This window comes from Thamnophis sirtalis, unplaced genomic scaffold, assembly GCF_051295495.1.
Source record: "Thamnophis sirtalis isolate CommonGarterSnake01/CBP01778 unplaced genomic scaffold, rThaSir2_p1.2 scaffold_6, whole genome shotgun sequence".
Taxonomy (NCBI): Eukaryota; Metazoa; Chordata; class Lepidosauria; order Squamata; family Natricidae; genus Thamnophis; species Thamnophis sirtalis.
Window position 1 is genome coordinate 101515390 of NW_028261386.1, and position 19945 is coordinate 101535334.

Genomic DNA, 19945 nt, shown 5'->3' on the forward strand with positions numbered 1-19945 from the left:
GCGCTTTGACAGGGCTTCCTCTCCGGAGAGGCGTTTTTTAAAAAGAAAAACCCTGCAGGCACCCAGCGACAGGGGCTAGGAGCTAGGAACCCGGAAGTTAATTACTTCCGGGTTCACTGACGAACCGGATCGCAAGAACCGGTGCGAACCGGGAGGAACCCACCCCTGGCTGGGTGTGAACAAAGCATGAATGCTCTGAATAACAGCATGGTCATTTGCATATCCCTCAACACATTAGCCAGTACCAAGTCCAGCTAAAAAAAATACCCATCTTCACTGTTTCTGAAACTATTTCTTGCTTGGATGCCTTTATTTTCAAAGCTACCACATGAGACACTTCTTTCTGTGGTTAGAAGCCAGACATCCTCAATACCAAAAGCATAGTCCCAACTTATTTTGGCATCACAAGTCACTATACTATATATTAGGACAGTGCACTGTTCTGCTGCAGCATTCCTTCATTACGTTTGGAATGTAAAGTCTTCCCAAATAAGTCTTTACTTTACTGCCTCACTCAGACAAACGTCCAGTAGATAATCACATAGGCAGATGCCTTCAAGTATCTCCTGAAAAACACATTCCTGTGGTTGGCAGTAGTGTTCCTGGCTTATGGTCATGTCTATTATCTGGTTGCAGCAATAAATATGTTACAAGCAAGATGCAACTTGACAGCCAGAGAGTCTAGCCCTTAAGCCTATACTTACCTATACTCCAGCTCTGCGTAGTAGCTGCCTCTCTCCAGACATGTGATTAGATCTGTTCAAAATAAAAGTTATTTCTCAATCTGGAAGATACGAGTACTTGTGAATTTACATTCATAGGTCCATACATTCAGACTTAATCAATTAAAGATAAAGTATCATTTAAGAAGAATTAATAACCACAGAAGCCTTGCAACATTTGTTTCTCCCTTCATAACCTTTGTTTTATCTTCCTTTCCCTAGATTTCTTCAATTGGATCTACGTGTCCCCCCCCCCCCCAATAAATAATTATGGCAAAACTTCAATTTAAGAAAAGTCTTGAGGAAAGAGTCATTGTTTGAACCCTAATGTCAGAATTTACATTGTGTGAAATTCTAGTTTAGCAAGAACTATCTTATCCATGGAATGATAAGCCAGTCAGACTTAGATGCTGTGTTATAAATCAAGTATAAGAAAAGGTAGATTTTTGTGTACAGAGTAGAGGTTCACATTATTTCATGCTAACACACAGATTTTTTTTCAATATCAATGTCTGACTGCAACCATTAGTGCTGAAATAGTAAGATAAAAAGCAATTTCTTTCTGTTTGCTTCTCCTTTTTGTTCAGAATGCTTGGCATGCCAGCAAGAAGGTACTCTCACTGCAATCTGGCCACCTTCCCATTTCCATAAGGTGTCAACCCTGAAGCTGATCTGACTGAAGCCATTTTGGAGCTTCAGTATTGCCACACTGGAGCTGAGGGATAGAGATAGCTGGGGTTTTGTAGCCAAAATAAAATACTTTCACTTGGGAACCAAAGATTTTCTCATACCTGACCCCAGGAAGGAGAAGTGAGGTCACCAGGCAACCAGACAGCATCTTGATTGGACCATGTGACTGAGGGAAAACTTTTACTTTTAATTAGGTGAAAACTGCGGGAACTTTCAGAGTTGATTTTCACCAGATGTGTGCCAATATAATATATCCAATAAAGCTATTCTTTGAGGAATTCATCTGCCTCAGGGTTTTGCTCGCTATGGGTCTATTATTTGGAGCCCTGACATAAGGAGCAAGACAAGCAGGCAGTCAACTAACACATTGTGATTAGAGATTACTAGCATTTAAGTTATTCTTGCTTCCCAAAACTAAGGAATGAGAAGTCACTGTTCTGAGCTGGTTTTGTAGTCATTGTTCCCTTGACAGCTCATCTCATTTGACGTTTTCCACTTTACCTGGATGATCACTGCTGGTAAAGGACAGGAGAAAGCCCCTGCCAGATACATGGGACCTGCTCTCAAAGCGAATGGTTACTTCATGAACATCCAGGATGATTTCTTTGGGGATGGGCACTTTGCCACAATAAGGTCCTAAAAATAGAACAAGTAAAATTGGAGACTTGCTCCATGCAACAGAGACACACACACAAAACCCACAAATCCATAGAACTTAGTTTACTATGTGCAATTTTATCCATATTTGACTTGTAATCTTTGAAGCTAATTAAATAGCTAAATTCTTGCCACCTTGCATTCAATAAAAAAGAAACACTAATATTAACATTTTAGATTATTTTAGTTCCAAGTACTGTACATAACCAGAATTCAGTGGTTTTGAAAGTATCGCTTTATTAAAAGAGCAGTAAACCTGACAATCAGAACTGGTTTATCATTTATGGTCTTAATACAGTGCATGTGATAAATACATATGTAATAAATATGTAAATAAGTATGTAAATGCATTCATAGTGTATGTTTTTTTTTAGTTCTTGGTTTTAGTTGTTTATTATTTTATGATTTGTAGTTTTATTATTGCTATGAATTGTCCAGAATCATGTTTTAAGATAGCCATATAAATCTTTTAAATACATTAATATATCTAACACTATTAAGTTATTTGCAAACTATATACTCACATTTAGTTATTTCTATTAAAAAGAAAACAGTAACCTTTTCCCTTATTTTTTCCTGTTTTGAGAAATAGTTTATTAAAAGTTCAATAACAATTTTATTTTTTTACATTGGAAATTAAATACACTAAACATTTTTAGATCCAAACTATAGAGCATTATAATAGAACCAATTTCATTAATTAAAACATTTTAAGCTGTTATTTTTTATATTTGAATTCTTTAGAAAATTAGAAAATGTGCATATGTACAGGTAGTCCTTGATTTATAATCATAATTAAGGCCGGAATTACGATTATAAGTCATGGCAGGGCATCATGTGATCACACCCAATTTCATAACCTTTTTTTTTTGCAACAATTGTTATGTAAATGCCCACTTATTAAGCGAATGCCATAGTCATGAAATGAACATGTGTTCTCTAAAAAAATCATTATCACATGACTATGGGATGCTGTAAATCTGTACTGGTTTGATAAGCACTCCATATGCAATCATGTGAGCATGGGGGAATGCAGCCGTGAAAACTTTGGGAATAGGTTACACACACACACATGTTGAGAACTGATAAATCAAACCCTGGATGATTATGAAGGACAGTCAAGCTGGGGTGTCTCAGTCTCTCTGATGTAATAATATCATTTTCATGAAGAATCTAGGCTGCGTCTGGAAGCTTCCTTGGTTCTACTGTTTAGTGCTCCAGAGACTTTTATGACCAGTATTAATTTATTTGGCTTCTCTTGATGGGTCAGTTGCAGGCCTTTCTGCCTTCAGTTGTCATTTTTTAAACCATAACATTTATTTTTGTTGTAGTAATATCACCTAGAAGTATTAATAGCAAAAGGCTGGTAGAAATGGTTTCTAATGATATAAAATATTTTTGATTACAGCAAAACAAGCTGTGTTTATGTTTTACCACCTATCTCTTAACTCTTAAAGCAAGTAAGAACATTTAAGAGAGTGTGCTACAATTTTTGGAGGGCTGTAATTCAGGCCTTCTACTAACATAATTCACACTTCCTCCAATCTGTCTTTTATTAAAATAAAAACTGTTAAGCATAATTACATCCTGCAATGGCTTTTTAGCCTTAAGGAATGTTTAAGGTCTTAGTAATTTAACTGGAGACAGGAGACAATAATTCCTAGGTGTGTGCAAAATGTTTTGAATTCAAACCATTTTGAATTTGAAACATCCTGTTTTGAGTTTGAAACCCTCTGTTTTGCATGTGAACTTGATTGTTGTGATCATTTGAGGATTTTGCACTCAAATCTTACAGTAAAGATAACTTTTTTTTCAAGTATTTTATACAACACTGAATTGATTTGCAGCTGATATGTACACAGGTCTAGTCAACTTCTATGCTAAAATGAGGTCACATATATGTTTCTGAAACATTCTGTTTGTTTTCTCTCCTAACCAATCAACTTGATTCACAATCTTTATATAAGGTGACCAGACGTCCCGATTTCAGCGTGACAATCACGCTTTATAACAATTTGTCCCATTTCCCGGCGCGTTTTTAAAAAGTCCCGATTTTCCAAAAGAAAGAAAATCAATTTTAAAAAGGACGCCGTTAAAAAAAAAGTTTTTATTTCTCTGAAGTGTCGTTTCCGATGTGGCCTTTAGAGGGCAGTGGTTTCCCTCTCTCCGCTCGGCTCGCTCACAGGCCCGACGAGGGGCAAGGCTCCCTCCCCTCCTGCGTGTGCCGACACGCGACATTTTTCTGCAGGCAGAGCGACGGGTTTCCAGCGGCAGCAACGAGGCGAGGAGGAGGCTCGGTCCCGGGCCAAGTGGCTCAGCCATCGGAAGGTGTTTTTTTTGCCCGCTTCTCTTGGGCGCCGCTCTCCCTGCAGCCATTTCTCCCGCTTTCTCCTTTTTGTCCTTTCTCCTCCTTCCCCCCAAAAAGAGAACGAGAGGGAGAAAGAGGAGGTGGGGGGATAGTGGGATCCTTACTGCTTTATTTTCTGGATTAATTGGTGGAAATGTGCTCTCATTCATGATCCATTCCTATGACTTTGTGTATGTCCTGGAATAAATGTACAATAGTTATTGTTTCTTTTTCCATCATATTTTTCTTACAAAAAGATGAAAAGGATTGTTGATGGAGCTATCTGGCATTTGGAAGGCAGGATTGCTCAGGTAGACCTCGACTTATGCCTGGTAACTGAGTGACTGTTCAAAGTTATGACAGACTCCTCCCTCCCTCCCAAAAGGTACAACCTGGTTCGAAGTTCTGATGCCTCATGTCTCCCCTGCAGTCACTCCATAATTGACCCACATTTATAGCCATTTGAAGAATCTTGTGGATATATGACTGTGACTTACATTTTTAAAAATTCTATGCACAATACTTTGAAATGTATTGTGCATAGAATTTTTAAAAATAGTTTTACTTCAATTAATTCTGTGTGGAATAGTTTGAAATGTTTTACTTCAATTTATTCTGTGTGGATTCTTTTTTTAAATTGTCTTAGACTATTTAAAAAAGATTCTATCCAAAATAAATTGAAATAAACCATTGAAAGAAGTGACTGATGACCATTTTTCACACTTAGTGACTGTTGCAGCATCCTCATGGTCACATGATCAAAATTTTGATGTTTGGCAACAAATTTGTATTTATGATGGTTTCAGTGTCCTGGGGTCATGTAATCGCCTTTTGTGACCTTTTGACAAAATATAAAATTTTTAATCAAGTCCCACCCCACCCCCGGTCAATTGTGTCCCTCTTTACCAATCTGAAAATCTGGTCACCTTATCTTTATACCTACAGAATTTTCAATAAGTGAAACCTATAAAAAACTGAATTATTTGTTTTTGCGGACATTGAAATCTTCTATTTATACATTGTTGAATAACATGAAAAAAGAGATTTTGGTTCTAGAATAATACTGTTTTACATCCTGCTCATAATGTTAATTATTTTTTTACAATATTATGAATTACTATTCACTCTCTTTCTCTATCAATAGATCTCCTATCACTTTTTCCTTAATTTTTTTCATGTAATTTTTACAATTTGTTTATATCTCCAAATTGTTCACTACTCTAAGTTGAGCATTTCCAATTGTTTTCATCTTGCTTTCCAACATTTTTTAAATAATGCTTTGAGGAAAGTAATGCTGTATTAATTATTAAAAACTATAGTTAGATAAAATGGTGAACTAAGCCAGCAAAAGCATTTCCAAATTTTCTAAGAATTCAAATATATAAAGTACCAGCTTAAAATGTTTTAATTAATGAAATTGGTTCTATTATAAAAAGAGCTAATTTCAATAAACTTAGAGAGAGTTGGGAAAAATTCCATGGATGAGAATCCTCAAGGGGAAAACAACTCAAGAAGCTTGGGAAATTTTGAAAAATGAGATTACAAAAGCCCAGTCTAGCACAATACCAAAAGAAACCAGCATGGCTGCATAAAGAACTCTCTGACAAATTGAAAGACAAAAAAGATAAGTATACAAAGTGGAAAGAGGGGGACATAACTAAGGCAGAATATCAGCAAATAGCCTGAGCCTGTAAAGATGAAGTGAGGAAAGCTAAAGCTCACAATGAAGAAGGGCTTGCCACAAAAGTAAAAATTAACAAAAAAAGCTTCTTCCAACATGTTAAAAACAAGAAAAAAGTTAAGGAAACAATTGGTCCATTGCTAGGAGAAAGTGGCAAGAAGGTGACAAGCAATAGGGAGAAAGCAGAACTATTTAACTCATGTTTTGCATCTGTCTTTACACAAAGGGATAAAACAGTCCAACCTATCAAAAACAGCACCACAAAAATCAGATTAGGAATACAAATTGAAATAGGGAAGAAAATGGTAAGTGAGCACCTGTCTACCCTAGACAAGTTCAAATCACCAGGACTGGATGGATTACACCCCAGGGTTCTGAAGGAACTGGCAGACGAGATCTCAGAACCACTGAATTACATCTTTCAGAGATCCTGGAACACCGGGAACTACCAGAGGACTGGAAAAGAGCTGATGTGGTTCCCATCTTCAAAAAAGGAAAAAAAATAGATTCAGGAAACTATAGACCTATCAGCCTGACCTCAATACCAGGAAAGAGTCTGGAAAAAATAATCACGCAACGAACTAGCGAACACCTAGAAGCAAACAAAGTAATAGCCAAAAGCCAACATGGGTTTGTCAAAAACAGATCATGCCAGACTAATCTTATTGCATTCTTTGATAATGTGACAAAATGAGTGGACCATGCCGTCAATATAGTTTACTTGAACATCAGTAAGGCATTTGATAAGGTAGACCATAACCTACTACTAGATAAAGTAGAAGAATGTGGTTAGACAGCATCACCACCAGATGGATTCGTAACTGGCTGACCAACCGCACTCAACATGTAGTCCTCAATGGAACTGCATCTACATGGAGGGAAGTATGCAGTGGAGTACCCCAAGGCTCTGTTTTGGGCCCAATACTCTTCAACATCTTCATCAATGATTTGGATGAGGGAATAAATGGGGAACTCATCAAATCTGCAGATGATACCAAGCTGGCAGGAATAGCCAACACTCCAGAAGATAGGCTAAAGATACAAAATGATCTTGACAAACGTGAACATTGGGCACTATCTAATAAAATGTAATTCAATGGTGAAAAGAGTAAGGTTCTACATTTAGGCAACAAAAACGAAATGCACAGGTACAATATACTGTAGGTGGCACCTTGCTCAGTAGTAGTAACTGTGAGAGAGAACTTGAAGTCCTAGTGGACAACCATTTAAATATGAGCCAGCAGTGTGCAGCAGCTGCCAAAAAAGCCAATACAGTTCTAGGCTGCATAAATAGAGGGATAGAATCAAGATCACGTGAAGTGTTAATACCACTTTATAATGCCTTGGTAAGGCCACACTTGGAATACTGCATTCAGTTCTGGTCCCAACGATGTAGAAAAGATGTGGAGACTCTGGAAAGAGTGCAGAGAAGAGCAACAAAGATGATTAGGGGACTGGAGACTAAAACATATGAAGAACGGTTGCAGGAACTGGGTATATCTACTTTAATAGAAAGAAGGACTCGGGGAGACATGATAGCAATGTTCCAATATCTCAGGGGTTGCCACAAAGAAGAGGGAGTCAAACTATTCTCCAAGGCACCTGAGTGTAGAACAAGAAGCAATGGGTGGAAACTAATCAAGGAGAGAAGCAACTTAGAATTGAGGAGAAATTTCCTGACAGAACAATTAATCAGTTGAACAGCTTGCTGCCAGAAGTTGTGAATGCCCCAACACTGCAAGTCTTTAAGATGTTGGATAGCCATCTGTCTGAAACGGTATAGGGTTTCCTGCCTAGGCAGGGGGTTTGAATAGAAGACCTCCAAGGTCCCTTCCAAGTCTGCTATTGTATTATTGTATAATGCTATATAGTTTGGATATAAACATGTTTAGTGTATTTAATTTTCAATGTAAAAAAATAAAATTGTTACTGAATTTTTAATAAACTATTTCTCAAAACAGGAAGAAAATAAGGGGAAAGGTTACTGCTTTTCTTTTTAATAGAAATAACAAAATGTGAATATATAGTTTGCAAATAGTGCTAAATGTATTAATGTACTTAAAAGATTTATATGGCTATCTTAAAACATGATTCTGGACAATTCATAGCAAAAATAAAACTACAAATCATAAAATGATAAACAACTAAAACCAAGAACTAAAAAAAAATCATATACTATGAATGTATTTATTACATGTTTACATATTTATTTACATATTTATTACATATGTATTTATCACATACACTGCATTAAGCCCATAAATAATAAACCTGTTCTGATTGTCAGGTTTTGCTATATATTGCTATTTTAAGAAAAGTATACTTTCAAAGCCACTGAATTCTGGTTATGTACAATACTTGGAAGTGTACTGTTTGGTAGATGGTTAGCTATATATTGATTTGTTTAATGAATAAAAATAAATTTGCAACATGATAAACACTTAACATACTTAAAAAAATAGAATGGAAAGAAATTGTTATTTTTGTGTTTTGAAGTTACAAGAGAAATAAAGACTTTCCCCATTCCTTTTTCCCAGACTAAATTTGCCCCTCCAGACATTTTCCCACAGGTACATTTCTTGTATCTCTTATATTTCCCAATGACCTGTCTTGTCCTCAAGTGTACAGTAATTAAGACTGCTGATTCATTCTGAAGTTGACTGGTCTGGGGCTAGGAAACATATTGAACTCTATTCCAGATACTATAAAAGAAATTTGGCAAAAAAAAAAAAAAGGGACATGCCTGCATTAGTGAAAGAAATGAACCAACAGTCTCAGAATCACCAGATCAAGCAAGAATACTGTGAACAATTCTGTAAAAAAGAAGTACAAGGTAAAGGAAGAATTCTCAATAATTTATCATAAAGGTTGTGAACAATACAGATCTAATTTTAGGAAAGCTGTATCTAGTTCAGAGAACTCAAACTCTTGTTGAAGGAACGTTTGAAAAGTAATAAAATCTTGCATTAAAGCATATGTGACATAGTCCCAGAATTAAACATGCCTTTCTATTTAAATGAATCTCAGATTGCAAAACTTGAAGAAAGCTTTTGTTCAAGATCTTGGAGAACCACTGCCAAGGAAGACAGTATTGTATTAAATGACCCAATGAATGATTTTCATGATGTTAAGAAGTTATATAGTTCAGCAATATTTAATTCATTTGAGTGTTTCTATATATTGCAATAATGCCCTAATTCTTTTTCTGTATTGACCATGACAGTATTTAAGTACCGTATTTTTTGGAGTATAAGACGCACTAGAGTATAAGATGCACCAAGATTTTGAAGAGGTAAATTTTTTAAAAAAAAGTTTTTGCACTCTGCAGACCTCACAAAAACGGTCTGTTTTTCTTCCAAAATAGCCTTTAGGAGGCTTGTAGACTGCTCCTGGGGCCTGGGGGGGGGGGGCAAAATTCAGCAAAAAATAGCTAGTTTTGCTCTCATTTCTGCCCTCCCAGTCCCCAGGAGAACTCTGAAAGCCTCCTAAAAACTATGCACTGCCTTTTTGGTGAAAGGGCGGGGTTTCGGGAGGCAAAAAATGCTGTATTCAGTGTATAAGATGCAGCCAGATTTTCAGCCTCTTTTTTGAGGGAAAAAGGTGCGTCTTATACTCTGAAAAATATGGTAAGTCTATTTTCCAAGCTAATTTAAAAAGCCTATTATCCCATAACAATGTCAGCATTTTTATATTTAATATAGAGAAATATTTGTCTTATCAAACTGTACATTTTACTAGTATAGCAGAAGAAGAACTATGTCTCTTTTAATAAGGTGAAAAGCAATGGTGTTAAAATCGTGGCACGACAAAACTGCGCTGGTCAAAATCGCGGCGATAAAATCACGGCGATAAAGCTGCGACATCATCACCGCCGCGACAACAGCGCGGCAACAGAAGGGCGCTTTAAAATGGCGCCGCAGCAGAAAGCCGACTTCAATTAAGGTAAGCGTTAGGATTAGGTTTAGGGGTTTGTTTTAGGGTTAAGTTTAGGGTTAGGATTAGGTTTAGCGTTAGGTTTAGCGTTAGGTTTAGGGTTAGGTTTAGGGTTAGGTTTAGGGTTAGGTTTAGGGTACTGAGTGCTTGGGAATGCGCGATTTTGCCCTCCGCGATTATGTCATCGCGGTAGGGTCGCGTTTTTCCCTAGCGCTTAGAACGGCGCGAATTAGTCTTCGCGCTTATGTCTCCGCACAGAAGGGCTTCTTGGATTTGTGGTGGAACCGATAAAATATACAATTATTTAGATCTGAACGGCACTCAGAATCCAAGACTTTGCATAAAAACAACCACTTGAACAAAACTCCTTGACAAATGTATCCCCCATCTTCTGTTATGCATGAATGATATAAATGTAACCTGAAAATTCTAAAATTTTGCAATATTTTTCAATATTCCATATTATATACATTAGGAAAGCCTCCATTTTCCCTATTTAATTCTCTGTAATCAGATATTCTCGCAATCTTTCTTTACCCGGCAAGCACTAATTCAAAATAAAAGCAACTCTGTGGTTCAGAAGGCAGTTTCATTCCAGCTTTTATTCTTTATATCATTTAATAACACAAATCTGACCAAGTCTACTTAAAAATAAGAGCCACTTTCTATGGTAATTGCTCTCTGGGAAGTGTGTTTGGAATTGACTAAGTCACATGTTTTCATAGCTGACAGATTAGAATACAACGGAACATTCTTGTATTGTTCTGTTATACTAATCACTGTGTGATAGTTTATGTAAAAATAACACAACTTGCAAAAGGATTATACTCTAATGCCATGATAAAATGAGAACTATTTAGTCATATCTACTACCTATTTTCCTTGATCATCACACTTTCAGTTTAGTCTAGTCATTAGTTCCATTTTGTTGGATGTTATATCATTTCTACAAGTATATACGTGGTATGCATCAGCTCTAATTGGATTCAGAAATCCTGCCTTCCAGAATTAGGCCTAGGGTGACCAGTTGGATCGTTGTGATGACCTGGCCACTATTTTTGTATTTTTTGCATACACATGCCCTTTTTCTAAATGCTTTAATAATCATTTCTTGCATCAACTAAGTTATGCCATAAGTCTAACCCAGAAGGAATATTCAGTTGTGTGTTTTGGCTGGTTTTTTTTTTTTTTTTTTGAAAAACGAAGAAGTGAATCACTAGGCAATGATGAGAACTCCCAACTCATCTTCTTGGCTCATCCTTATTCCTGTAGCTGATTAACCACCAGACAATCATAGTGCCCTTGTATGTCTCAGTTCCAACTCAGTGATTAGTGTTCTTTTTTTAAAGGGGAAAAAAAGCCAAACTCCTGGGTAAACACAATGCAGATAAGAATGAGAAAAGATTAAGATAGAGTGCTGATTTTATACTCCCTTATTGTTAGTTAGTGGGAGCTTTGGACACCTCGTCTAAATAATTTGGAAACTGCAGTGGGGATGAGTTATGGGTCTCCATGAAAATGATTCTGATGATTTGAGGAGTGACAACAGTATTGTGGATAATGCCTTAAGTCTTCTAATAAATCAGTTGCACCATCACCTCTTTACATACCATATACTGTTGTGGAATTGTAGATGATAAGGTAGTTAGATTCACATTTCTGGGATTCTATATCCAAGTCTCCAATTTTTAAAATCAGCTGCTTTCCATGAGGTACCTGAATTTTCTTTTCACAGACAGTATGATTGGGATAAGTTCTTGGATAGTTTTTGGATGTCAGAGTTCCACTGTCTCGGTAGATGACTATAGACCCACATCCATCACCTATTGGAAGAAAGAGATGAAAATTTAAGAAGTCTACATCAATAGGTATATATCTCCTGCACTGCACCACACATTCAACTCTGTTAAAATATCACTTCCTACATACTATTCTCTAGATTTGAACATCTATTTTTAAAGTAGGTTCTCAATTATCTCTTAAAAAAGAAAGGGAGGTGTGAATCACCAGTTCAGAGGTTACTAAGCTTGCATGAAAAATGTTCTTTGTTGTCAAAAATAGTGAGAAGTGTGTCCAGAACCAATTTACCCATTAGGCACCATAGGCATAATACCCAGGGCCCATGAAAATCTCTTAATTGTTTTTTTTAAATAATAAAGAATAAAAATAAAGTAGAAATTATTAATTTTAAGCCTTTTAATAAATATTTAATTTCATGCTTTTTAGGCAAGTTTGCGGGCAAAGAAGACACATTTGAACATCAAACTTATGATTTTATTTGTAACTTATAGGCATAGTAAAGATAATTAAAATTTAGTAGTCCTAATGATATGCGATGTACATCACACATAATCAGCAATTATTATTATTACAAAATATTACATATTATACATTATTTACTATTCCCTACTTATCTCTAAAAATACAAAGGGAATATTGAAAATTGTAGGAAATATATAACAAACAAAATATCCTAGAGAAAATATGCTAAACTACAGTTAGAACAATGGCTTGGTGTAATAGTGTAACCCATCCCATGGCATTTCTTGAAAAGATCTCTTAGCAAGCCACAAAATACTACAAAGCAAAATATAATGTATTATTTAAAGCACATTAAAAACAGTTATAAACCAAGGAACTATTGTATAGAATAGAATATAGAAAAATGGATGCCAGCAAGCATGAACCCCTGTTATAGGAAGTCAGTCTCCTAGACTGCCTATCCTTTACAGCTCAATCTATCAAGGCTTTATGATAGATTTACAACATCTATTTTTATCAAAGCTGCTGTGTGACAGGGTGAGTTCCTGTTATTTGATCCTGCTCCTGCAGAACCTAGCAGTTTTAAAGCATGTACATCTGAGTAGATAATTAGGTACCACTTCAGTGAGCTCGTTAACAAGGACATTAAAGGAGCCCCCAACTCCCGGGCAACAGTGATATCACCATGGAAGCGCTTCGGTGTTTCCCACATGAAAGTATAGGAAGTATCTTTATATCAATGCTGATGTTCCTTATGAACACTTCAGAACATTCTTGGAAAATAAAATGGTGGTGACTACAGTGTGGTGTTCTGTTTAATAATGTGCCCAGAAACCTAAACAAGTTACACTGACATCACATGCTAGAAAGCATGAGAAACTTGAGAGAATGATGGGAAACAACCGTACCCACCTGTTGTCTATCCAACTCCTCATAGTAAGTATTTGGTGAAAGTGCCCACAATATGCTCTCAAAATTTCAAATAAGGTTGGAGGAAGCTATGACCTAAAATCTTGCTACTGTGGACAGAGCTAGCAGTAGGAGAAAGCTTGCAATCAAGATTCCTCTGGCAAAAAAGAAACATAGCTCCAGGTTTCAAATGCAGTACTGGTGAAGTATACAAAGCAGCCACAGCTGATTAAAAGATAGGCAAAGTTGCTTTAAGGTCTGCTGGATGGACAGGACACATGTATGCCCTGAAGATATTCTGCTTGGCTCTGGTGGAAGTGTTTCCTAGTCAGGCACATCCATATCCAGAAGATCTTGGGTCAGTCTCAAAACAGTCATGCCTTCAAGCAGTTGCCACCGATTCCTGGCTTTGAGAATGCACTAAATCTCATTTCTTCAACTGAAAATGCTTGGGCGTCATATAAACTGGGCAGTGATCCACTAAAGTTCACATTATAATAAACTGATTAATCTTTAAAAAGTCACAAGACTTTTGAATGCTCTGATTTGTACAGGTATAATACCTACTTGTTAATGCTTGTCTTCCTCAATTAATGGAATGACAAGAAAGGGAGAATGTCAGCATTTAATAGGAAGTGGGTGGAGTTTACTGCAGCTTAAATTCATCTCCAGATTTTCATCTACTTTGGCTTCCATGTTAAATAAGCTAAGGGGTTAAATTCTCAAGCAGATTTTTCAGGAAACAGCTCCAGTTTTCTTTTCTGACTGGAGCCTTCAATTCAAGAAATATTGGGCCTCAAGAAATGGCATTGTTTCTGGCTTAACTCTTTCTTCTCTTTTGTTCCTCAGATTGGATCTCTCTGCCATTTTCTTTTCACGAGCACAGCAATGTTAAAGAGAACTAATAGTTCCTTGCCTGAATTTATCCAAGGAAGAATGGGAAGGAACCCGTTCCGGATCCCGTTGCAACCGGTATGCTGCAATGGGGCCCAGCTTCCACCATGTGAATGCGTGCAGCATGTGCGCAGCACGAGCAAGCATACTTACCGCCCGTGGAGCGTCACACAGGCGCTGTACTCTCCATGTGCGAAAGCTCTGATCGGCTCAAATAGCAGTAAGGAGAGCAGGTGGGTGGGTGGGCCTTAGCAGTTAGACTTATATACCGCTTCATAGGGCTTTCAGCCCTCTCTAAGCGGTTTACAGAGTCAGCATATCGTCCCCAACAATCCGGGTCCACATTTTACCCACCTCGGAAGGATGGAAGGATGAGTCAACCCTGAGCCAGTGAGATTTGAACAGCCGAACTGTTGAACTGCAGTCAACTGAAGTAGCTTGCAGTGCTGCATTTAACCACTGCGCCACCTCGGCCCTCTTCCGGAGCACTGTACTGGAACTGTACCTGGTACTCTCAGCAGGCAGCGGTACGCCCATATCGGGGCGTACCAGTCGTATCCCACCACTGGAACATCTGCCCAAACTAAATAGGACCAGTGATTTCCACTTTTGCTTGCTTCCAAAATAATTATGAAACTACTGGTCTTACAGTAATTGCTCAGTATATTTTACAGAAAAGAGAGGGAAATTATTTGATGGAGACAGTGTTCTTGTGTATATTCTATAGCATTCTGTCAGAGAGTTCAGTCTACTGTATTGAAACACATTCTTACAGAATTGGACTCTTGATGGTCACATCACATGGTAATATGGATGGGGCTAAAGAACACATTGGATAAAAAGGGCTTTACAGACCTTTCTAAGCAATTTACTGTGTCAGCATATTGCCCCCAACAATATGGGTCCTCATTTTACTAACCTCAAAAGGATGGAAATCTGAGTCAACCTTGAGTCGGTCAGGATCATACCCCTGGCTGTGGGCAGAGTTAACCTGCAATGCCACATTCTAACCACCGCACCATCACAGCTCTTATGCCAAATTTTGGCTTGCTATCTTATATAACAACCACACTTTGTAAACGAAGGTTTATGGTTTAGAATATTGGACAAATCCAACTAACTATGATATATTTAATAAGTGATGGGGTTAAACAAATTATGTTTTAGTGCAATATGTGAACCCAATCATCATCTTATTCAGTTTTACAGGCTAAAATATAAAGCAATCATGCAGGATATTTTTCTTAAATTTTATTTTTGGGACGCTACCCAAGATAATACGACACTCTGCACCATTTTTACTCTTTCTAAAAACATTCAGCCACAGTAAGACAGAAGAACAGAAGTTCTTAACATATTTGAAATTCAAGAAGGATCACTTAAAGTTAAAATGTTAATTCTCACCCTGGTTGAATTCCTACCATTGGCTTGCCTTCTACTCCTTGTAAGAATAATTTTAAAAAATGACAAGGACTAATTTTCTAAATTACAGGTAATTATTAAATAAACATAATTGGGAAACCAATATTATACTAATCAACCATTATGCATGAAATCTTGCTGACAAACCTTAGAAATAAATCATACTGTATAACATATAACCTGCATTGCCTGTATAATAGTGGAACAGTTCCACTATTCGGGGTCCACCATCTGTTAAGTCTTTAAAGAACAGGCCGGATGCTACCTGTCATGGGCATCTTAATTCGTTTTTCTGCACACTGAAGAGAATTGGGCTAGATGATGCTCATGGTCCATTCCATCTCCGAATTCTATGATTTTATGTTGCTCTGTTTTACTGGTTAGCAGTGAACTCTTGACTACTGTTTTACATAATATGCACAAACAATGACAGAGAAGCTTTGCTCATCAGTCTTTCTTCCATTTTATTTCAAATCAAGCCACACATCAGATAAATGTTTGCAGTTATCTATTTTTAATACAAAGCATAACATCACATTATCTGACTTACTCTTTACAACAATCCCATATGATGGGCAGTTAATTATGCACCTGTAATGCTGATGAGGAAGAAGCTGAGATACAAGCACTGCTCAGCGCGAGGCCACCTGCCAAACTCATTGCAAATCTTAAACACATTTTTCTCCTATCTCATATTTTGTGTATTATCTTCTTGAGAATTTGGAACCTTACCCCCACTTTTTTTTAGCAAATACAGCAATAAGTTCTAATGAATGTATTGACCAAACTATGGATTTTATATCCCCCCCCAATAGTTCTTTTACAATGTTATAACTAGATAAACAGATAAAGCTGTCGTGGATTAACACAGTCAAACAATATAAATCAACTAATATAGTAAAACTCAAGGTTCTATTTGCAAAGCCATGTTTTCTAGCTGTATTAGACAAACCAAAGGTTAAAAAAAAGGAATCTCTCTCCTTTTAATTTGTTGTAGAGCAGTGGTTCTCAACCTGTGGTCTACGAATCCCTAGGAGCTCCACAATATTATGACGGGGGGGGGTCCGTGACAGCTAGAATTTTAGGATTTAAATCATGAGTTAAGTCTTGGGGGTCTGTCCATGGTTCATGGCCACCAAAGGCATTTAAAGTGGGTCCATGGGGAATAAAAGATTGAGAACCACTGCTGCAGAGTATTTGGCCATCATCTGAGAGATCTACATATATCCTTCAATATTTTTGTTTAACTACAGCAACTTCTTAATTAAAAGACAAAAAGACCTCTAAAACTGTGGAAGTTTATAACTTCATAGGAAATACGAACCATTCTGCATGTCAAAATGTCAGCAACTTTAGAACACTGCATTTCTAGTTTCATTTAAGGGAACCACTTACTTACATGTGCTAACCTGTATCCACCAATCATCTATTTCTGAGTTACAACTGATTGTTCTGATAGTGGAAATTCCCACAAGGTACAAATAGCAAAGTTCACCTGAAGAACATATCTATAATCATTCAAAGGTAATCCCTCTAAAAGGAAAGCAAATTAAGAGTACATCTCACTACCCAGCAGGATTTCTTTTTGAGACTATGTTATAGAAAAAACTAGTTTGAAGTTGAAAAGCAAGCAGCTTGAGGAATTGCTAATCTTAAATCAGGCTGCTTAAAACAGGTCCGCAAACATTCTGAGATTTAATTTTGCAGGGAAAGCCTGAAAGGTATGCTAGAGGAATTGAAGCGACAAATTCCAAACACCTTAAAAGAAATACATTTCACACACCATGCTTTTTAAAGGGTGTGATTTTCGGAACTTGCAGATGATTTTTTTTTTGAGATAAGACCCAGCTTCTAGAAGATAAAATGCCTGGTAATACATGCTTGAATTAACCAGTGTTGGTACCACTATCAGTGTAATATTTCATTTCAACACATATTTATCAAGTTTTAGGTATACAAGTTGGAGTGAGACCCAGCAGAATCTTATCTCAGCATGGCTCACAACCCTATTCAGGCATTCATAAAACGTGAATGTGCTAACTCCATTCATTCCACTCATAACTTTCTCACAGGTTTTTTCATAGCTTTCAAAGCTCAGGGAGGTTGGAAAAGAGACTGTAGCAATGCAAGTCTCTTTTTGCAGTCAGGTGGAATCTCTACCATTTACATGACTGTGTAGATATTCTAAAACTAGAAACTGAATGCCGATTCTGATTTTTCTTGCTCCATGCGAAAAGGGTAAGAATTTATAAAGCAGGAGAACTCCACAGCTCTCAATATGGCTACCTCACTTCTCAGCAATACACGTGCCCATCTCTAATATATCAAGATACCCTACAAACAAGGTGAGGCTAATGAAGGATTCAGATGTACATGTCACAAGAACCTTCTTTATTACATTCAAGAAACCAAGAAGTTTTTTTTAAAAAATAATAAAATAAAAATAAACCTCTACTTCCAGACTGCTGAAGTTCAAAGAGCCGGATCAGAAACTTTAAGAGACCAGTTATCTACCGGTATTTGCAGAATAGACACAAAGTCAGCTGTTTTATCCCCCCCCCCCCCGCGAAAGCCGAGGTTGAAAGCAGGGTATAAAAAAGAAACATACGCGTGGGAACTACAAGATTAAAAAAAGCTGCAGAGTGTATACTGTAACAACACAAATCCGAACTCCGGCAGATTATTTCCATCAACAACTTCTAGCCTTCGGTTGCGTCTCAATTCGAGGTTTTCTTTTTAAAAGAGCAGCCCGTTACACCAAAACAAGACAAAGCAAAAGAAGGTTTTATCCCGCCGTTCCAATTCCAAGGTTTTTGAAAGCTGCGCTGAGATCAAAGTTAAGATGAAGGTTTCAAAGATCTTTTAGAAACCTTGGAGATTCTTACGATCTCCGGGATAAAAAGAACTGCGGCCGAAGAAACATCTGACCATGCAAAGTGCTCGTTCGCTCGGTCCACAGAGAAGTGGATCTTGCCCGATAAGAATAATGCCTCTTGCGGGCGCGTCCATCCACCTTCAGTCTCTCACTCCCCCACTAAACTTTCCCATGCCAAACGTGCGAACCGGCAGCCAGGCCGGCCGACTCACCGAGCTTCTCCGCCGAGCTCCCCGACAACAAAGCGGGCAGCAACAGGAGGACACCCAGCTCACGACTGCGGCCCATAATCCCCGGACCTTCTCGCTGACTTGCTTCCGCCGGCACTTTTCAAAACTCGCTCCCGCGCCCGGCCGGGGAAGGATTTGTGCGCCGCCCGTTTTTCTTCCAAGGAGGCGTCCAACTCTCACGCCAGATGGGCTGCGCTTCCCTCCTGGCTGTAGTCAGGCGAACCTCCCTCCCTCCCCCCACTCTCGTGGGGCGAAGGAAACGAGGAAGGAAGAAAGCGAGGAGCACGGCCCTTCGGATTGGATGTCGGAAAGGGGCGGAGCCTATGGCCAGGCTCCTCCCCCTGGGTCCTTGTAGGAAAAGCATCTGTAGTCTTCTTGTTCACCGCGCGGCCGGTCGACTTCTCCCACCCCTCTTCCTCCACGTACAGGTGACGCTATCAAGGCATTTGGAAAGAAAAAAACCCGGCTTTCTCGGAAGGAAAAAAACGCCTCGGTTGTTGGGGGAGGAAAGCGGATCGAACCGTAGACTTGAACAGATTAATAGAGTTGGAAGGGACCTTGTAGGTCATCTAGTCCAACACACACGCGCGCACACACACACTCACACAAGTAAGAGACGCTACACCTGTGATGATGTAAGTGCCCAAACTACTGGCATGCATGCGCACATACAACAAAGACCCAAAGACCGGCTGGCCTGGCATCCCAACACAGACAGTGCGGCAAGAGGTAAGATCGTTTTCTTTCGTGACCTTCTGTTTCATCGTTTACAGTGAAACGGAAGCTCACGAAAGAAACGCCACGGAGATGTTATCTGGAGCGACCGCACATGTGCCAGCAGAGAGGGGTCTGTGTGCCATCTCTGGCACGCATGCCATTAGGTTCGCCATCACAGCCCTACACTGTTTCTGACAGATGGCAGTCCAGTCTCTTCTTGAAAGCTTCCAGTGATGACGCTCCCACAACTTGCGAAGGCAAGCTGTTCCGTTAGTTGATTGTTCTCACTGTCAGAAAATTTCTCCTTATTCCTAGGTTGAATCTTTCTTGATCAGTTTCCATCCATTATTACTTGCCTGGTGCCTTGGAAAATAGCTTGACCCCCTCCTCTCTGTTGCAGCCCCTCAAATATTGGAACACTGCTATCATGTCTCCCGTGATCCTTCTCTTCACTAAAGTAGCCATTCCCAGTTCCTGCAACCGTTCTTCATATGTTTGAGTCTACAGTCCCCTAATAATTTGGTTGCTCTTCTCTGCACTTTTTCTAGAGTTACAGCATCTTTTTTATAGTGTGGTCGTGACCAAAACTGGATGCAGTATTCTTTT

General features: G+C 38.3%; 1 protein-coding gene across 2 annotated transcripts in view; it reads right to left on the minus strand.

Annotated features, from left to right (window-relative positions):
- DCBLD1 (discoidin, CUB and LCCL domain containing 1) overlaps positions 1–18839 on the minus strand; it is a 39804-nt gene extending 20965 nt beyond the window's left edge. The window contains exons 1-4 of one of the 2 annotated variants that reach the window (XM_014068891.2): positions 18605–18839; positions 11641–11853; positions 1914–2048; positions 705–756 (exon numbers count right to left, since the gene is read on the minus strand). In XM_014068891.2, coding sequence (XP_013924366.2) covers positions 705–756; positions 1914–2048; positions 11641–11853; positions 18605–18680 — 476 coding nt within the window. In that variant the 5' untranslated portion in view covers positions 18681–18839. The remainder of the gene's footprint in view (positions 1–704; positions 757–1913; positions 2049–11640; positions 11854–18604) is intronic. The other variant, XM_014068890.2, reaches the window with a different exon arrangement.
- Between the last annotated feature and the right edge of the window lie 1106 nt (positions 18840–19945).